The 15476-nt window shown below is 46.9% G+C and overlaps 1 protein-coding gene across 2 annotated transcripts in view; it reads right to left on the reverse strand.

Annotated features, from left to right (window-relative positions):
• Nucleotides 1-239: 239 nt before the first annotated feature.
• ZGRF1 (zinc finger GRF-type containing 1) overlaps nt 240-15476 on the reverse strand; it is a 36478-nt gene continuing 21241 nt past the window's right edge. Inside the window, exons 12-22 of one of the 2 annotated variants that reach the window (XM_053658752.1) lie at nt 14778-14892; nt 13195-13457; nt 11145-11304; nt 9461-9538; nt 9127-9274; nt 6560-6687; nt 4017-4140; nt 2400-2576; nt 2144-2278; nt 1192-1453; nt 240-1024 (exon numbers count right to left, since the gene is read on the reverse strand). In XM_053658752.1, the coding sequence (XP_053514727.1) occupies nt 855-1024; nt 1192-1453; nt 2144-2278; nt 2400-2576; nt 4017-4140; nt 6560-6687; nt 9127-9274; nt 9461-9538; nt 11145-11304; nt 13195-13457; nt 14778-14892 (1760 nt within the window). In that variant the 3' untranslated portion in view covers nt 240-854. Of the gene's footprint in view, nt 1025-1191; nt 1454-2086; nt 2279-2399; nt 2577-4016; nt 4141-6559; nt 6688-9126; nt 9275-9460; nt 9539-11144; nt 11305-13194; nt 13458-14777; nt 14893-15476 lie in introns of those variants that run through there. The other variant, XM_053658751.1, reaches the window with a different exon arrangement.

Raw genomic sequence — 15476 nt, forward strand, 5'->3', positions numbered from 1 at the left:
TCTTTTAAGTGAATATTGAGTGACTTGGATCGCAGATTTTGTCAATGGGTAAGGCCGGCACAAATAATCATCAAGCCTTGGCCATTTTCCCATGCAGGATAAGTCAATGCTCCCTTGTTAATAATGTCTCAAAACCACGACAAACTGTTTAACTCACTCACGAATAGAATGTAAGCATAGAAAAAAGAGGCAGTAAGTCACCAATGATTTTCTACATGCAGAATGTATTCTCTTTATAATAAAAAATTTTAAATCCATTATATACCATCTATACTAATAATTACTGGGCAAATAAATACATAAGAAAAGAGCTAGAAGAAAACAAAGCAAAGGTGGCCGCCCCTCTGTTCACGCTCAGTCACGCCCACAGCCCTCAGGCCTGGCCGCGGGCTCCGAGTCTCCAGGGTGGCTTTCCAGTGTTTTTCTTCTTTTTGTATTTGTTACAATTTTTATCGTGAATATGTCTCACTTACAAAATGACAGGGCACAAGATTTAAAACACTCTGATAGAGCGGTCACTCAGAAGGAATATCTTGGTGTAACTGCGTGGATGTTCTAGTGGGTGAGCTTTAGAAATCTTCACTTAATTTGAAATAACATTTAAAAAGCCACGAAGGCTTTCCCCCCGCCCCTTGTATAACTGTTCTTAGCAGAATTCTTAATTTTTACTAGTAAGATTTTTTTATTACATTCAGCATCTGCTTGTCTCAACGTAAGTAATGTATAGTCTTGAAGAGCAAATTTCACATGCATTTGTGTAATGCTGTTTAAATACCATGAAGCACTTTTTGATAACTAGGGTTTTGGGGTCATAAAAATGCGAAAAGTGTCCAGTGGGAAATGAACCTGAGTTTCTACGAGTACGAAGGCCCTGCGCCTTCTTGTGAACGAGAAGCACCTTCGGATCTGCCTTGCCCTCTCCTTCCCGTCTGCTTCTCTGCGGCTCGGTTTTCAGAGGAGCCTTTGAGGAGCTGGCTCAGCTGCGGTTCACACTGGCTCGCGTGCTGCAGGCCACCGTCCCTTCCTAAAAGGACACAAGCTGTGAGGCAATGACTGTCGCAGTGGGCCCCACACCAGCCCTCCCGTGGTCACTCCCCCGCGTGGCAGAGTCAGCGCTGCCCCACCCTGACCCACTCCATCCAAAGCCAGCGTTAGTTCAAAATGCTCAACCCCTGCGGCTCTTGGCTTTACCTTCACAGTGCTGGATCACACGGCCCCACAGCCGGTTTCTCCTCAGACAGGCCAGGTTCCCCACAATCAGTAAGTGCCTCCTCCCTCTGGTCAAGGCCACGTTCACCCTCCTTTCCGAGTCGATGAAGCCCACCTGTCTGGTCCGCACACAGGACAGGATGATGACCTCCCTCTCCGCTCCCTGGAAGGCGTCCACCGTGGACACCTGCACGGCCCGCAGGCTGGGCTGGTCCAAGGCCACGGCCCTGAGCAGGTGGCACAGCTGCGGGCGAGAGGACGGTCACACGCGCAGGGGCAGGAGGCACGAAGCCGGAGCCCTCACAGCGACCCTTTCAGTTTAACCAGAGTGGAAATGTCACTCGATTTCAGGGCTCACAAGGATGTGCCTAGTTTCTAAAATGACAAATAAGTAACTAGGTGACACTATAAATCATGAAACAGGGTGAATGGTGTTGATTTCTCCAATGCTGGGAAGCTTGCTTGGATACACTAACTTAGAATTAGTACACTAATAATGAAACATGAAAAACTCTAAAAGCATGAAAGAAAAATAACTGGTTACAAGTCATTGGCTCATATACACATTAATACCTGGTATCTATCTTGAATTTACTGATAAAATGAAATAACGAGACTGTTTTGGAAAACAGATTCAGTCCCACCTACCCCAAAACACAAAGCACACAGCACATTTTCCTCCCTCTAATTTGTTTATTTGCATTTTTGCCCCAACAGCTGTCAACTGAATTTAATTAAACCTTGTTAAGTTTACATTTAATTATACAGGAAAAAAAGCCAGACCAGACACATATTAAAATGTTTCTTCTGAATACATTAATTAGGGTCCCAAAAGTTTTTCAAGCACCGAACCAAACCATTACAAATACACCAAACCCTGTGATAGAAAACGATACTATTTAATACCCGACAAAGTCAGCGACACCATACACACCTTGCACACCTGCGCTCTGTACAGCGTTATCACCCCGATCGCGGAGCCCGCCACTCCTCCTGCAACCAGTGATCGAATCAGTGTCAGCGTGAAGGCAGCTTCTGCCACGTTGTGAAAGCTGTTACCTCCTTCAATCTGGAATGAAAAACAGATCCGAAATTACATTTCCTGGAAACCCCAAGAAGATCATACAAACAGCAGCCATTAAACCAGAACGCTAAGCGGAGCTGACTGGCAGCCGTGCGGCGTCAGGCACCTGCTCCTGGCCTTGCACGTTGTAGAAGCACAGGGTGGGGAGCCACCCCAGCAGCGGGCTCCGCTCGGTCTCCGCCACGCCGTCCCTGAGGGTCCCGCCGTAAAACAGGTCATTGGCCACAGCAGTGATCGCAGGGTGACATCGGTACTGGGTTCTCAGTACAACTGGTTCGTGGCCCTAAGATATTTTAATGTGGAAAAATAGGCACTTGAAACAGCATGATTTTCTTAAGGGAAAAAAGGATATATTTTAAAAGTTAAAAGTATTGCCATACTGTACTCTTAGTAAATGAATAAAATAGACTGTAAATCCATTTTTTTAAAAATACTCCCTGCAATTTTTTTTTAGCACAGCAGCACATGATTCATTTTTTTTTTTAAGATTTTATTTATTTATCTTTACAGGGGAAGGGAAGGAGAGAGGGAGAGAAGCATCAATGTATGGTTGCCTTTCGTGCGTCCCCTGCTAGGAACTGGCCTGCAGGGAACCGGCCTGCAACCCAGGCATGTGCCCTGACTGGGAATCAAACCGCGATTGTCTGGTTCGCAGGCCTGCGTTCAATTCACTGAGCTATACCAGCCAGGGCTAAATCCATTTTTTTAATTACTAAAAATACTGTTATCGTAAGTTACTATGACATCACATGCCGGACCTTGGACTCACTATCCAGTAACTGGGGTGGAGGAATCGCGCACCCTCCTGACTGTCCCACCTGGAATGAGTCCTCCCTTTGCCCAGAGTGTCCACCCTGTGGACACCGCCGTCAGTCCCTCAGCAGTCTCAGTTATCAGGTGGGCTGTCACAGTATCACAGGGCTTGTGTTCCTGTCACCCTGACTTTCTTAATAAGGGCTCCAAAGCGCAAGAGCAATGATGCTAGCAATTCAGCTGCGGTCCAGAGAAGTGTGTGTTGTGTGTGTGTGCGCGCGCGCGCAGGGAAAAAGCCCAGTCTACGTGGGGCTCCCATCCGCAGCGTCCGCTGGGGTCTGGGAATGTACCCCCCTCAGATAAGGGACAACTGTGATGTAACTGAGTACTAAAACATCCTACAATGGGGTAAACCTCAAAAACATGCTAAGTGAAAGAAGCCAGATGCAAGAGGTCACACGGGGGACAGCTGCAGGCTGCATGACGTGATGCACGAAGTGTCCCGAGGGGTCAGCCACACAGCCTGGGCGCAGGCGGGAGCTGCCCGCTGGTGTGGGGTCAATTCTGGGGGACGCGCTGGGGCACGAGGCAGAGGCGGGGGGCGGCTGCGGTGTCGTGGGCGCGGGGAACGCTACTCCTCACTCTGAGAAGGTTGACTCTATGTCCCAGGAACATCATCTCCATTAAACATATAGCAACAATTAATTTAAAAAATCTAACCGTGAAGTAGACAAGGGACATCGATAATAGATTATAGTTTTACTTTAGAGCAAAGGCAATATCCTTTCTATCCACTAGTAAAATATACAGGAAAGACATTTTATAAAGGCACTTAAATGACAGGATTCTACTCTGTGAGGGAGTGCTTTCTGAACACCTCCAGTCAAGCTGGCGGAAACACTTTCATTTTCCGTCGGCCTGCACCGAGTACACCCAGTCAGTGGTGGTTCTGTGAGCCCAGCAGCAGTACCATTAAGCACAGGCGGTCGAAGAGGGTCTGTTCCAATCCGTGTTCATGAGCTGCGTCAGACCCCTGAATGGTGGGAGGAAGCTGTTTGGGGTCTCCAACAAGAATCAGCTTTTCACACGCAAACCTGAAACAGAGGATTCCAAGTTAGCCCAAGCAACAGGAAACGCTCGCATTGACGTTTACAGTGCTATTTTCCTTCTTCTTTTTTAAATTTATTTTTAGGCAGAGGGGAAGGGTGGGAGAAAGAGAGGGAAACATCAATGTGTGGTTGCCTCTTGCGTACCCCCTGTGGGGACCTGGCCCACAACCCAGGCATGTGCCTTGACTGGGAATCGAACCAGTGATCTCGTGGCTTGCAGGCCAGCACTCAGTCCACTGAATCACATGAGCCAGGGCACAGCACTATTTTCTAAAATGCGCTTCAAAGACTTCAAACACCACCACCACTGAGAACAAGGCTTAATAGTGCCAATACATGAATTAAACAGCGGACCAGTAACGCAGTAAAGAAACCCTTCCTATGAACTTTATGGTTTTCCACATAAAGCCTCCTGTGTCCCCCACCTCTCCGTGGAACCCGTGTTCCGTGGAGCACATGTGAGAAACAACGGTTTTTAGGTATTTATAAATGTAGACTTTGAAGCTTTCTTAGAAGTCACTCAGCTTCAACTTTTGCTTTAGGATGAAGTACATTCAGCTCTCAGGGACTTACGTCTTGCAAACAGGAGTCTAAGATGGGAAAAATGCCCAAGTTTTATAGAAAAACTGCAATATCGTAATTTATAAGAAATATATACTCGGTCCTTGAGATAACCAAAATCTTTTTGTCACATATATTGGTCTTCACCCACAATTCCTGGCTCCCAGCCCTGGGAACCCTTGGAATATCCTGAGCGTGGAAGTGACCAAAGCCTTTTGTTCTGTGAATAAGGTGACTTTCTGCAAAGAACCTGAGGATGGGGCTGGTTGCCAGGGCAACCATGTGATTGAAGGGATGGAACTTTCAGTCTGACCCCCAGGGAGGGGCGAGGGGCTGGAGGGGACCAGTCACCAGTGGCTGGTGAGTTGATCACAGCTCGGTGATGAAGTCTCCACAGAAGCGTGAGGATTCAGAGCTTCCGGGGCGGTGAGCACGGGCAGACCCGGTCAGGTGGAGGCCAGAGAGGCTCGGAAGCGCCGTGCCCCTCCACACCGTGTCCGTCCTGTGCAGCTCACTCCACCTGGCTGCTCTCGACTTACGTCCTTTCCCAAGCAGCCCGAGACCCAGAGAATAATGTGTTTCTTTGAGTTCTGTGAGCCACTCAGGCTAACTAATGGAACCCAAGGCTGGGGTGGGGGGTTGTGGGAACCTCAGATTCATAGCCAGCTGGTCATAAGTCCAGGTGACAACTTAGACTTGTGATTGGCTTTGAGCTGGAGGGGTCCCTGGGACTTCTAGTGGGCACCTAGGTGGTCAGAAGCCCAGGGCTGTGGCTGGTGCCTGAAGTGGGGCAGGGTCTTGCGGGACTGAGGCCTTTCCCTGCGGGTCTGTGGCTGCCCCTGGGTCGCAGTGACAGAACTGAGCCCAGTTCCTGGACACCCTGCTGGTGTCAGAGAACCACTTGGTGGTGGGGAACCCCTCCCTGTACCATGTTGGAATTGGGCATGGGAACCCCCATTTCGAAAACCTATGTTCAAATCTTAGCTCTATTTATTATATTCTATGGAAATACATAAGCTTCACATTCTACCAGTAACCTGTATATGAAAGTACCTTGCACGGCTGTTGTGAGGACTGAAGGAAGCACATGTGTGATGTGTGCTGTGTGCAGAGGCTGCTCCAAAGCACACCTCCCCCCACCTACTTGCAGGACCTTCCAGTTCCTCCACCCCTCGCTCCTAGGCAGGGGTACCCACACCCCCTCGTTTGCTCAGGACCGGCCCAGTTGAAATAGTGAAAGCCCATGATCAGGACCCACCGATCCTGCCAGTCCTGACAACTGGGACCAAGACCCTCCCCCCTGGGGACAGGCCTGCTGAGGCCAGGACTCCTTCTGCCGCCTTCCAGACCCTTTACGGAGAGACGTTCCAAAAGCACAATGTTTCAGTGGCTGAGAGAGCTTAGATTTCATCGTCTTCTAAATTCCAAGACAAATTTTAATTTTCAACTTGTTTTTCTTTATGTACTTTATATACCACCATCTTTTAAAACTCATTTTCAGAAACTAAACGTGGGAGTTCTGTGAAGGCAGCTGAAGAGAACTCTCAGCGCCGAGTTCTCAGACGACGGCCGAGGAGGCACCTCTCACCCAGTGAGGCCTGCGAGGCTCTGGGAGGGTCCAGGCTCAAGAGGGATCCAGTGTTAAGGGTCATGTCATCCAGACAGCTATCTGAACTGCGGTCTATGATACATTAACCCCCCAAATTCCCCGCTGCATTCTCGAAAACAATCGGTTTAGGACTTGCTTTGCTAAAGTTGTCACATATGTTCTGCAAGTGTTTGGACTGAGGAAATGTCTGACGCGGCTGTGACACCGTGCGCCCTTGGAAAGGACCAGGGTTACCGTGCGACAGGCAGGAGCGAGGCGGGCTCGGTCATCTGGCTGCACTCGTCCAGCACCACCACTGGGAACCGGAGGCCGTCCATGCACGGGAAAGGGCAGGCCGCACAAGTGGCTCCGACCACGCGGACCTGCGGGACAGAGGGAATGCTGTCACCATCGACTACCTAAAAAATGAGAGGCTGCCCTGGCTGGTGTAGCTCAGTGGACTGAGGGCAGGCCTGGGAACCAGAGGATGGCGGTTCGATTCCCAGTCAGGGCACATGCCTGGGTTGCAGGCCAGTTCCCAGCAGGGGATGCATGAGAGGCAACCACACATTGATGTTTCTCTCCTTCCCTTCCCCTCTAAAGATAAATAAATAAATAAGAGGCTGTATTTTCCAAAGATTTGTAGTGAGATTAGAACTTGTCAGTGGTGATGACTGGTGATCAGAAACCACAAGTCACTATGGCCACACGGTCACCACCTCCACGTAAGAAATGGAAATCACAGGACACAACTACTTACGCCACAGCCTGTTAATAAGGATGAAAGGCCCATTTTTACACCCAGGACTTTAAAGATCTCAAGCACAACATACCTCATCTGTCTTCCTCAATGAGGCTGAAACAGAGCACAACACAACGTTCTGCGCAAAGTGCACTAGACATGCTGACCAACAGCCGTGGCCTAGCTCTCTAGCGTGCTCATGACTTAGAGGTATATTCACCGCACTAGTACCACAGCTGGAAGTTTATCTGAACCTTACAGACTTAAATACTACACCAGAACAGCATTATTCTCAAGGCAAAAAAGCCTGATAAAAGCTAATATTTAATCTCTGGAATGAAATATATAAGAGAAAAATCAATGACCATATGTTTTATCAACATATGCGACTGACAAAAATATGCTTCACAATTAGACACTCTCCCCAGAGATCGTGTGAATGAAACAGGAAAATGTTACAAACACTTTGTTTTCTTTAATGATAAATAACATTCACTACATACAATAGACCTCTGTCAGGTTAGGTTTTCCTTCTTTACAAAACAAAAATCCTAAAGCCATTTTTATATTAGAACCTCTGGTTTTAAACATTCGGTTCCTCTAAAGTGACCAAGCAGAGTCTGGGTGTGGCTCAATGTCATCCTGCAGAGCGGAGTCACCAGTTCGATTCCCAGTCAGGGCACATGCCTGGGTTGTGGGTTCGGCTCCAACAGGACACGTGAGAGAGGCGACTGATCCTCACATTGATGTTTCCCTCCCTTTCTTGCTCACTTCCTTCCCTTCTGTCTAAAATGAAATAAAATCTTAAAAAAAAAGTTTTTTCTTTAAAAAATTATATTATTTGTATCTTTTAATTTATTATATTGCTGAGACTCTGACAGCAAAAGGTTTTATTATCGAGCTAGGAAGCCATCAAGTACGAAGCATTTTAGAAAATTAGTTTTTCTGTAAAGATGTCATTTTAGTAATGCATCAGGCCTAAATGCATAACTGGAAATTTGTTAAGCTTTTTAAAAAAATGTTACTCTGAAAAAGTTTTCACTTGTGAACAGGCGAGACCAGAGGGTGACACATCACAGTAACGCAGATCCCCCGTAGAAGCAGCCTCAGAGAACACCCTTCTTACAGTCCACAGGACGGGAGCGGTGGTCAGCAAGTCCTTGGGGACTGAGCACAGCCCTCTGAACCCAAAGCTGGGCAGCCGGCTGTGAGTCCCCGCCCACTGCCCACGGCTCTGCAGTGCCTGCCACTGCCCCCGCCCCTCGGCCAGGGAAGAGGGGTCGGGCAGGGCCCTGAGCCAGGAGGCTGGTGGGGTGGCGAAGATGCCCTCTGCCACCCTGTCAGGGGACCATCCACCAGAAGAACAACCTCAGAACAAGTCCTGCCCACTGGCCCACAGAGGCTTCACTCTGTCGTCCTATAGGACGGAGTTTTATTTGTTAAGCAGCGTTATTTCAGCCACTGTTGACCAATACAGGGGCAGAAGCAGCCTGATTTCCCCACGTGTCTTGCAGACAGTGACCAACAGCCACATGGTCCAACAGCCCACAGCCCTTTTGTTCCCTGCGCCCCCGGTTTCCCCCAAGTTCCCTGTGACTGCTGTCTCCTTCCAGCTGGCCCCAGGCTGCCTTGCACCAGAACTGGACAAAGTACAGCCCCACGGGCCCCGTTGTGACTCCCGACACCTAGACCATGATCTGGGCGTCAGGACTTTTGGGCGCAGACGGACCCTTGAGAGCGGCTTTTGAGGGAACACCAAAGACAAATGTCACTTGGACATACTGCCCAGGGTCAGACCTTCTCTCCCTCTATTTCTACTAAAAAAAAAAATCAAATTTCACTTAACTTGCCAGGGGTATATTCCCACCTCTTCGCTTTCCCCTTTATGACTAAAAAAAGATAAATAGGGAGAAAGAGAAAAGGAGACTCAGTGATGGTGAGCTGGACAAATTCCCACCTCAGTGACATTTAAGCTATGGTGGCCGACTGTGTCCTTCACAGGGAATATTCCCCATCAGCAGGAAGAAGAGAATCCAAACGATTTCTGTAAATTAAGAGGCAGGGGGCTGGGTCTCCTCACCTGCCTCAGCAGGGTCCTGTTGGTACCCAGCTTATGCTGCTCGATGCTCTTCCTCACGTGGACTCTGTCCACAGGGGTCAGGTCTTCTTTCATCAGCGCATACAGTTCTCTCAGCTGCTCGTCTGCATTTCCTGAGCCAGCGTGCAAGCTAAAAAAGGATGACACAAAAGAGTAGCCCTCTTGATTCTATCTTTGTAACATTCCAAAACGTTAAATACAGATTTTCTGAGTTAACCAAGAAACTTTCTCTACTCCTCCTCAAAAACCTAATTTAAGGTCAAAGTTCTGTCACGTCATTATACTTCTGTGAACTTCTGGAATCCAGCATTCTCACCTATAAGGTAAAATTGGCTTGGCAATCTTCCTAATGCTCCCGACTCTGACAAATTTTTCGAATCCAAGACTGAGAAGCCTGTAAACAAAACATAATAAAATAGATTCCAATTATTTAGAAAGTAGAATATAAAACAGTTTCATGTAATACTTACGTTATTAAAGTTAATGTTGTGTAACAATATACTTTACAGGTATATAATTCAATGTGAAATGCTGAAACTCAAAGTAAATGCTCATTGGCTAAGTTTCCACTATGATGCATTTCATAGAGAATTTTAAAACGCACATTATCTTCCACGGAGGGCTCATTAAGTGTTGGGACCCTGCACCCTGGCAGAACCTTTCTGAAGGGCAGGCTTGCAAAGTATGTTGCTGTCATTTATTCTAGGCCAGGGACATTTTCCTAAGAAAAAATCAGAAGCGGAGATAAAGATTTATGTTTAAGGATCTTTTTGTCACAATATTATTTATAATGGGGAGAATTTAGAAAGAACTGACTGATCAAATATTGCTTAAAATATGGTATGAGCAAATCATTGCATATAATAGAGCTACAAAAATTATTTGTAGATTTAAAAGCAGAACACAAAGCAATATATATTGTTTATACCAAGTTTCGAAAACAAAATGTATAAAAAATGTAAAGAAATATAATATCTGTACAAACTGCATATTTTCTACCATAAGCATTAACTTATGTAATGATAAAAGTTAGTTTTAAAAAGCCTACACTTATACATAAAAAGTTATTTCTCCTAATCAAACTGTGTCATTTATGTTGACATTGAGATCATTAATAATTTCAGGACTATATAAATATAACTACTCCTCAACTGTTAAGGATTTGAAATTACATTCGGCCCTTCGAAGGCAACCTCGAGGCTGGTGTGGCCCCTGGTGAAAATGAGTTTGACAACCCTGCACTAGAATATTGGTAAAGTCCTACGTAACATCTCCTTTGCATTTTAAATGTGATTTTTAAAATCCACGAAAACTTTGTACCTGCAGAGCAGCTCATGTTACTGCCTGCAGAGCCCCCTTATTAAAACCAAACCCTAATTCAGCTGTTTTACCATCATGGGCCCCTGCACCTGCGCCTCCGCTCCTTCTCCGTAAGAGACCCAGAGACAAGGGCTTCTGCTCACGGCACTGGGGCCAGCCAGAGACCCCATCTACACTGGTTCCCTGGGTCCCCAAGTCTGGCGGGGGCGGGGCAGGGTCCAGAGGGAGCCTGTATATGAGCTGTACAAGGAACACTGAGCTGGGGGGACCTTGGCTCAAGCAGTGAGCAAGGCTCTTTGTCCCAGGAGACACCAGCCAATCAGTCAAGGCTGCCGGCTGCGCACACGACCCTGGGGCCTGTCCCGGAGAAGGGCTGTCCGGGCCCCGCATCCTCAGCATCCCAGTGGGGTACACCTCTTAGACCTGTGTGTCCCTGGCTGAATTCTGATTTTTTTTTACACAGGCATCCTTTCCTTGTGCCAAAATTGTCGGGTTTGACGTTTGAGTTTCTCCAACTTCAGACGAGTAAGTAAACCTGTTACTGTCTCCTGGCTATTGCTCAAGTTGGGGACAAACACTCTGCATTTCCGGCACATCCAGCACTCAGGGCCCCAGGCAGAGAGTGCCTCTCTCAACAGTAACCCTAAAGCAGGAGCCTTAAACACATGTGTTATACCCACCCAAGCAGTACTCTGTCAACAGCTACATTAGTGGAAGAAGAAACTAGAAGTTTCCATGGTCTTGCATTTCCAACTGGAGGAGCTTCATTCTTTTCAAACAGTTGCACAAAAAACAAAATCACCACTGCCAACAAATAGCTCTTTCCTGCTCCAAAAACACCTAATTATTTGGAAGCAAGAGAAAAAAATAAAGGGAATATTGTAAGCAAATTTCTGAAAGCACAAGAAAATCATTTATCTTCTTTAATTTATTAAAAAAAAATTAACACAGTGCCCAGTATGTGCTTAGCACAGGGATAAATAACCAAAAGACCTCTTAGTGAGACCACTGTGCACTCAGGAAGACAGACCAGGAAAGGAACAACAATAAAACCACGTGGTTGGGAGGGAGCAGCGGGCAAAGCGGGTCAAAGGCGTGTGACGGAAGGAAACCAGACTCCGGGAGGCGAGCACGCAGCACAGCACACAGGTGTCAAGGGATAGTCGTGTATACCTGAAACTTATAGAATGCTATCAACGTTACCCCAGTAAATTTAGTAAGAATTAACATGCTAGGAAACGTGATTGTATGTATCAGAGAAAGCACTTCTCTCTGATTTGGTGGGGGTGGCAATGCTTCTGAAAAACAGGAAGTAGCAGAACTTAGTCTCCCAGAGTAAGACATCCACACCCAGAAAGAAAGGGTCCCTCTAGGCAGAGGCTGACGAGGTAGACAAGGGGGCAAGTCAGAAGAGTTCTGCTTGATATGGCTAAAAAATGAAAATTTGCCCTGAAGGCCAGGGGAAGTTACTGAAGGATCTTAAGCAGTGGAATTGATTTAATCAGAGCATGTTTTGGAACCACCAGTTTTTCAGATTGTTTTAGAAATATAAAGTGTGAACCCTGAGAAGGAAGGCAACTATAAGGGAACCTGGTGCTAACTGGGCCCCAGTGAAAAAACCAGAGCCCCACAGCTGTCTGCACATGGGCCCCGCCACACACTGCACAGCAAGGAGCATCAGGCAGTGTTCCTGCCCTGGGAGCAGCCCTTACGGAGGAGCTCCCAGAATCCTGTTTCAACCAATGGAACTGAGGCTTTCCCTGTCTATTCGGAGCTGTGCGGCCATAACCGACCAATCATAGCGGCTCTATTCTGCCAATTAGGATAGTGCCTGTTTGGACCAAACCGCAAGAATTTGGAGCCCTCATTTGCATGAGGATGGCTCAATCAGGGGTCAGGGGCAGGGACCTCAATCTATATAAGTCAGTTCCCCTCTGGCTGTGGAAGTAAGTAGAGGATTGGATTGAGGGAACTGGAGAGAATCACCACCATGAAGGACGGAAACGAGGAAGTGACACATCTTAGTGACTCATCTGATGGGGCAGCAGATGAACAGGATGGGGAGGAGGGGGATTAAAGAGAAAGGCACTTCATCTAGCTAGAAAGACTAAGTTAGGATGAATCCTTGATGTCTAGCTTGGTCAACAGGACAAAAAGTCAGATCTGCTTCAGGGTGGACATCTGAGAGAGGAAAGATGCTAAAGAGGGGACAGAACCAGATGGAGAGGTAGCTCTGAGGGGAAAGCAAAGCTCCTTCATGGGCACAGAATCCGGGGGGCAGGAACAGAAAATGCAGGTGTGGTGGATGCTGTTTTGATCTGCATCTTCCTGTGTTGGAGGCAAGATCAATTTCAGGGCATAGGGCAGGGGCCAGCTCAGCTACAAAAAGAAGGAAGGTTTGGGACAGCTGTGGGGATGCCGGGGGAGTGAGTCGACCAGGAGTTAGTAAAGGCCTTGCTCATCAGAGGCGATGTCCACCATGACAGCAACACGCAGACATCTGGATACTCTAGTGAGGGGTGCACAGCGCTTCTCATCCCTCCTGTGCTTATAGCTACTAAAGCGGCTTCGAAGCATCTTGTTGGAGTTCTTCTGGAATCGTGCTTGACTAGGAAGTGCCAGGGGAGCAGACTAAGTTACAGAGGCTGGCACACAATCGGGGGCTGTGCAGGAGACTGGGCCACAGCGCGTTAAGTACAGCCAGGTGTGGGCGGCCCTCCCTCTCCTCACCGTGGATGATGGTGATGGGGAGGGTGCAGGTGTGTAGCCCTTTCTCTTCCTCGGCACATCCCCGAGACACCACCATTCGAGCTATCTGGGTGAGAGCTGTAGCTTGATCCTCGTTTAACTCATGCGCCTTGATTAATTCGTTAGCTAACTGCAGTGCGGCTTCTAGGTTGGGCAGGTCACAACTTGTGTTGGTGTTTGAGAAGGCTGGAGGGATAAACTTTCTTCTGTCCACTCTCTTGTTGCTAACTGCAGTTGACGATGACCTAATAAAAGGGCAGCAAATAAAATCAGAGGTAAATGAGGGGCTTTTGAAATAGGTGAGTTCACTTTACAAACATCACAAAGGACCCTTTTTGTGGGCACAGATGTGTGTACACTCCAATTTGGAGGAGGGCAGGAGAGACAGGAACTCACATTTGTAGAATACCTACTACGTGCAGACACTATGCTAAGCGTTGCATATATTATTTGTTGTAATCTACACAACACTAGGAAGTAGTTAATTTACCCCAACAGAGATGCAGAAAATATTACATGTTCTTCCCAAAAGCACACAGCTACTTAAGTGTTATACCAACATTGAAGCCCATGTTTTTTTTATGCAAGCTGGCTTAGATAATTAATACAGCCTCTGTTTCTTTTCAGGGCTTGGCTTTGCTTTGCTTTTCTTTTCTTTCTTTCTTTCTTTTTTTTTGAGAGAGAGGAAGGGAAGGAGTGAGGTAAGGAGAGAGAAACATAGATTTGTTATTTTATTTAATTGGTTCACTCCTGTATGTGCCCTGACTGGGGATCAAACCCACAACCTTGCTGTATCTAGATGGTGCTCTAAACAACTGAGCAAGGGCCAATATAGCCTCTATTTCAAGTAAAACTGTCAAGAAATAAATTGGCTTTAGTTCTATAAAGACTGAATTTATTTCAAAGTAGGAAAAACACACATTAGAATTACGTGGATTTTTTTCTTACATAGGACTTCAGTGAGGTGAGAAAAATGAAACAGCACCAAACAGACCACACCATTCCAAATCTGAAACTAGCTTTTTGTCATTTTAATTAACTCAATAAAATATCACTTTTAATTTTTTTAAAGGGGGTATGGTGCTTGAGAATTTAAAAGTGAGATATAGGTTATATTGAGAATAAAACTGGCACCAATATACAAACCGGAATCAAGCTGTAAAATTACTCAAGTATTTTTAATTGAATAAATCTGATATATAACACTAAATTTTAAGTACACAACATGGTACTTTGATACTGTAAAGTTATTCTTTTAAGTGTTAAACAATCTGTGGCATAAAGTACAGATGAGTAAAAACCCCACACTCTTGCTCCTTAAGGCAAACGGAACAGATCTGCAGTCACATTCATTAGCCCGACCAGTCAACAGCCAGATGGGCGAATGGGCGGTTGATGGGAAACAAGGCTTATTTTCCTTTCTCTTTTAATTTCCAACTACTGCCAGACAGTAACCTCATAGTCTCTGAAAGACAATTAAAATTCTGTTGGCAACATTTACGGGATGTGCTTTGACTGCATTTTCATGTTCCCACTGAATCATGGCCTCATGGAGAATGACTTACATCGCTAACAGGTGCTGCGTGAGAGGCAGCGTGGCTGGATTAAAGTAGTCCTGGATGTTTTTCAAGGTGGTCAGCTCCGTGCTGGCATTACACACCAGCAGGGCGTGGACCAGCGCTGTGGAGAGGACAGAGAATGAACACTCAGTGTGAGGAAAAGGGACCGCGAGACCCCCTTGAGGATCCACATAACCCAGAGAATGACACCCACGACTGCAAGGCCCCAGCACAGGCACTGCTGCATGTGGGTCCCAGGCCATACGGAGGACACAGCACCCTGCACAGCCATGCAGCTGTGGTGACAGTCAGCAGCCTGCCCTATGTGTGCTCTTTGGGCATTTTGCTGCATTTCTTCCTTAATTATTTCATAGAAATACATGGAAAGCAGGAAATTAGATGCTGATATTGGTGAGAAAACAAATGCAACAAACGTGAACAGATGTGTGAAAAGTGACAAATGTCCCCTTCACGAGGCAAGTCAGTTATAACAGAAAATACCAGAAGTTTAAAGCGTGTGTCTTTAACCGGTCACAGCCCACATCCCCCATCAGGGATTGGCCTGGGCTCCCAACACAGGGACAGACGGGGTCCGCTGGCAGCCGTGTCACCCAGGACTCCCAGGACAGGAGATCACTCGCCCTCCCACCCAGCTGCTCTCAGGGTCTCCTCAAAATCTGGGAACTTCTCTGTGCAAAAATAAAC

The sequence above is a fragment of the Artibeus jamaicensis genome, unplaced genomic scaffold, assembly GCF_021234435.1.
Source record: "Artibeus jamaicensis isolate MK-2021 breed Jamaican fruit bat unplaced genomic scaffold, CSHL_Jam_final scaffold_537, whole genome shotgun sequence".
Classification (NCBI taxonomy): domain Eukaryota; kingdom Metazoa; phylum Chordata; class Mammalia; order Chiroptera; family Phyllostomidae; genus Artibeus; species Artibeus jamaicensis.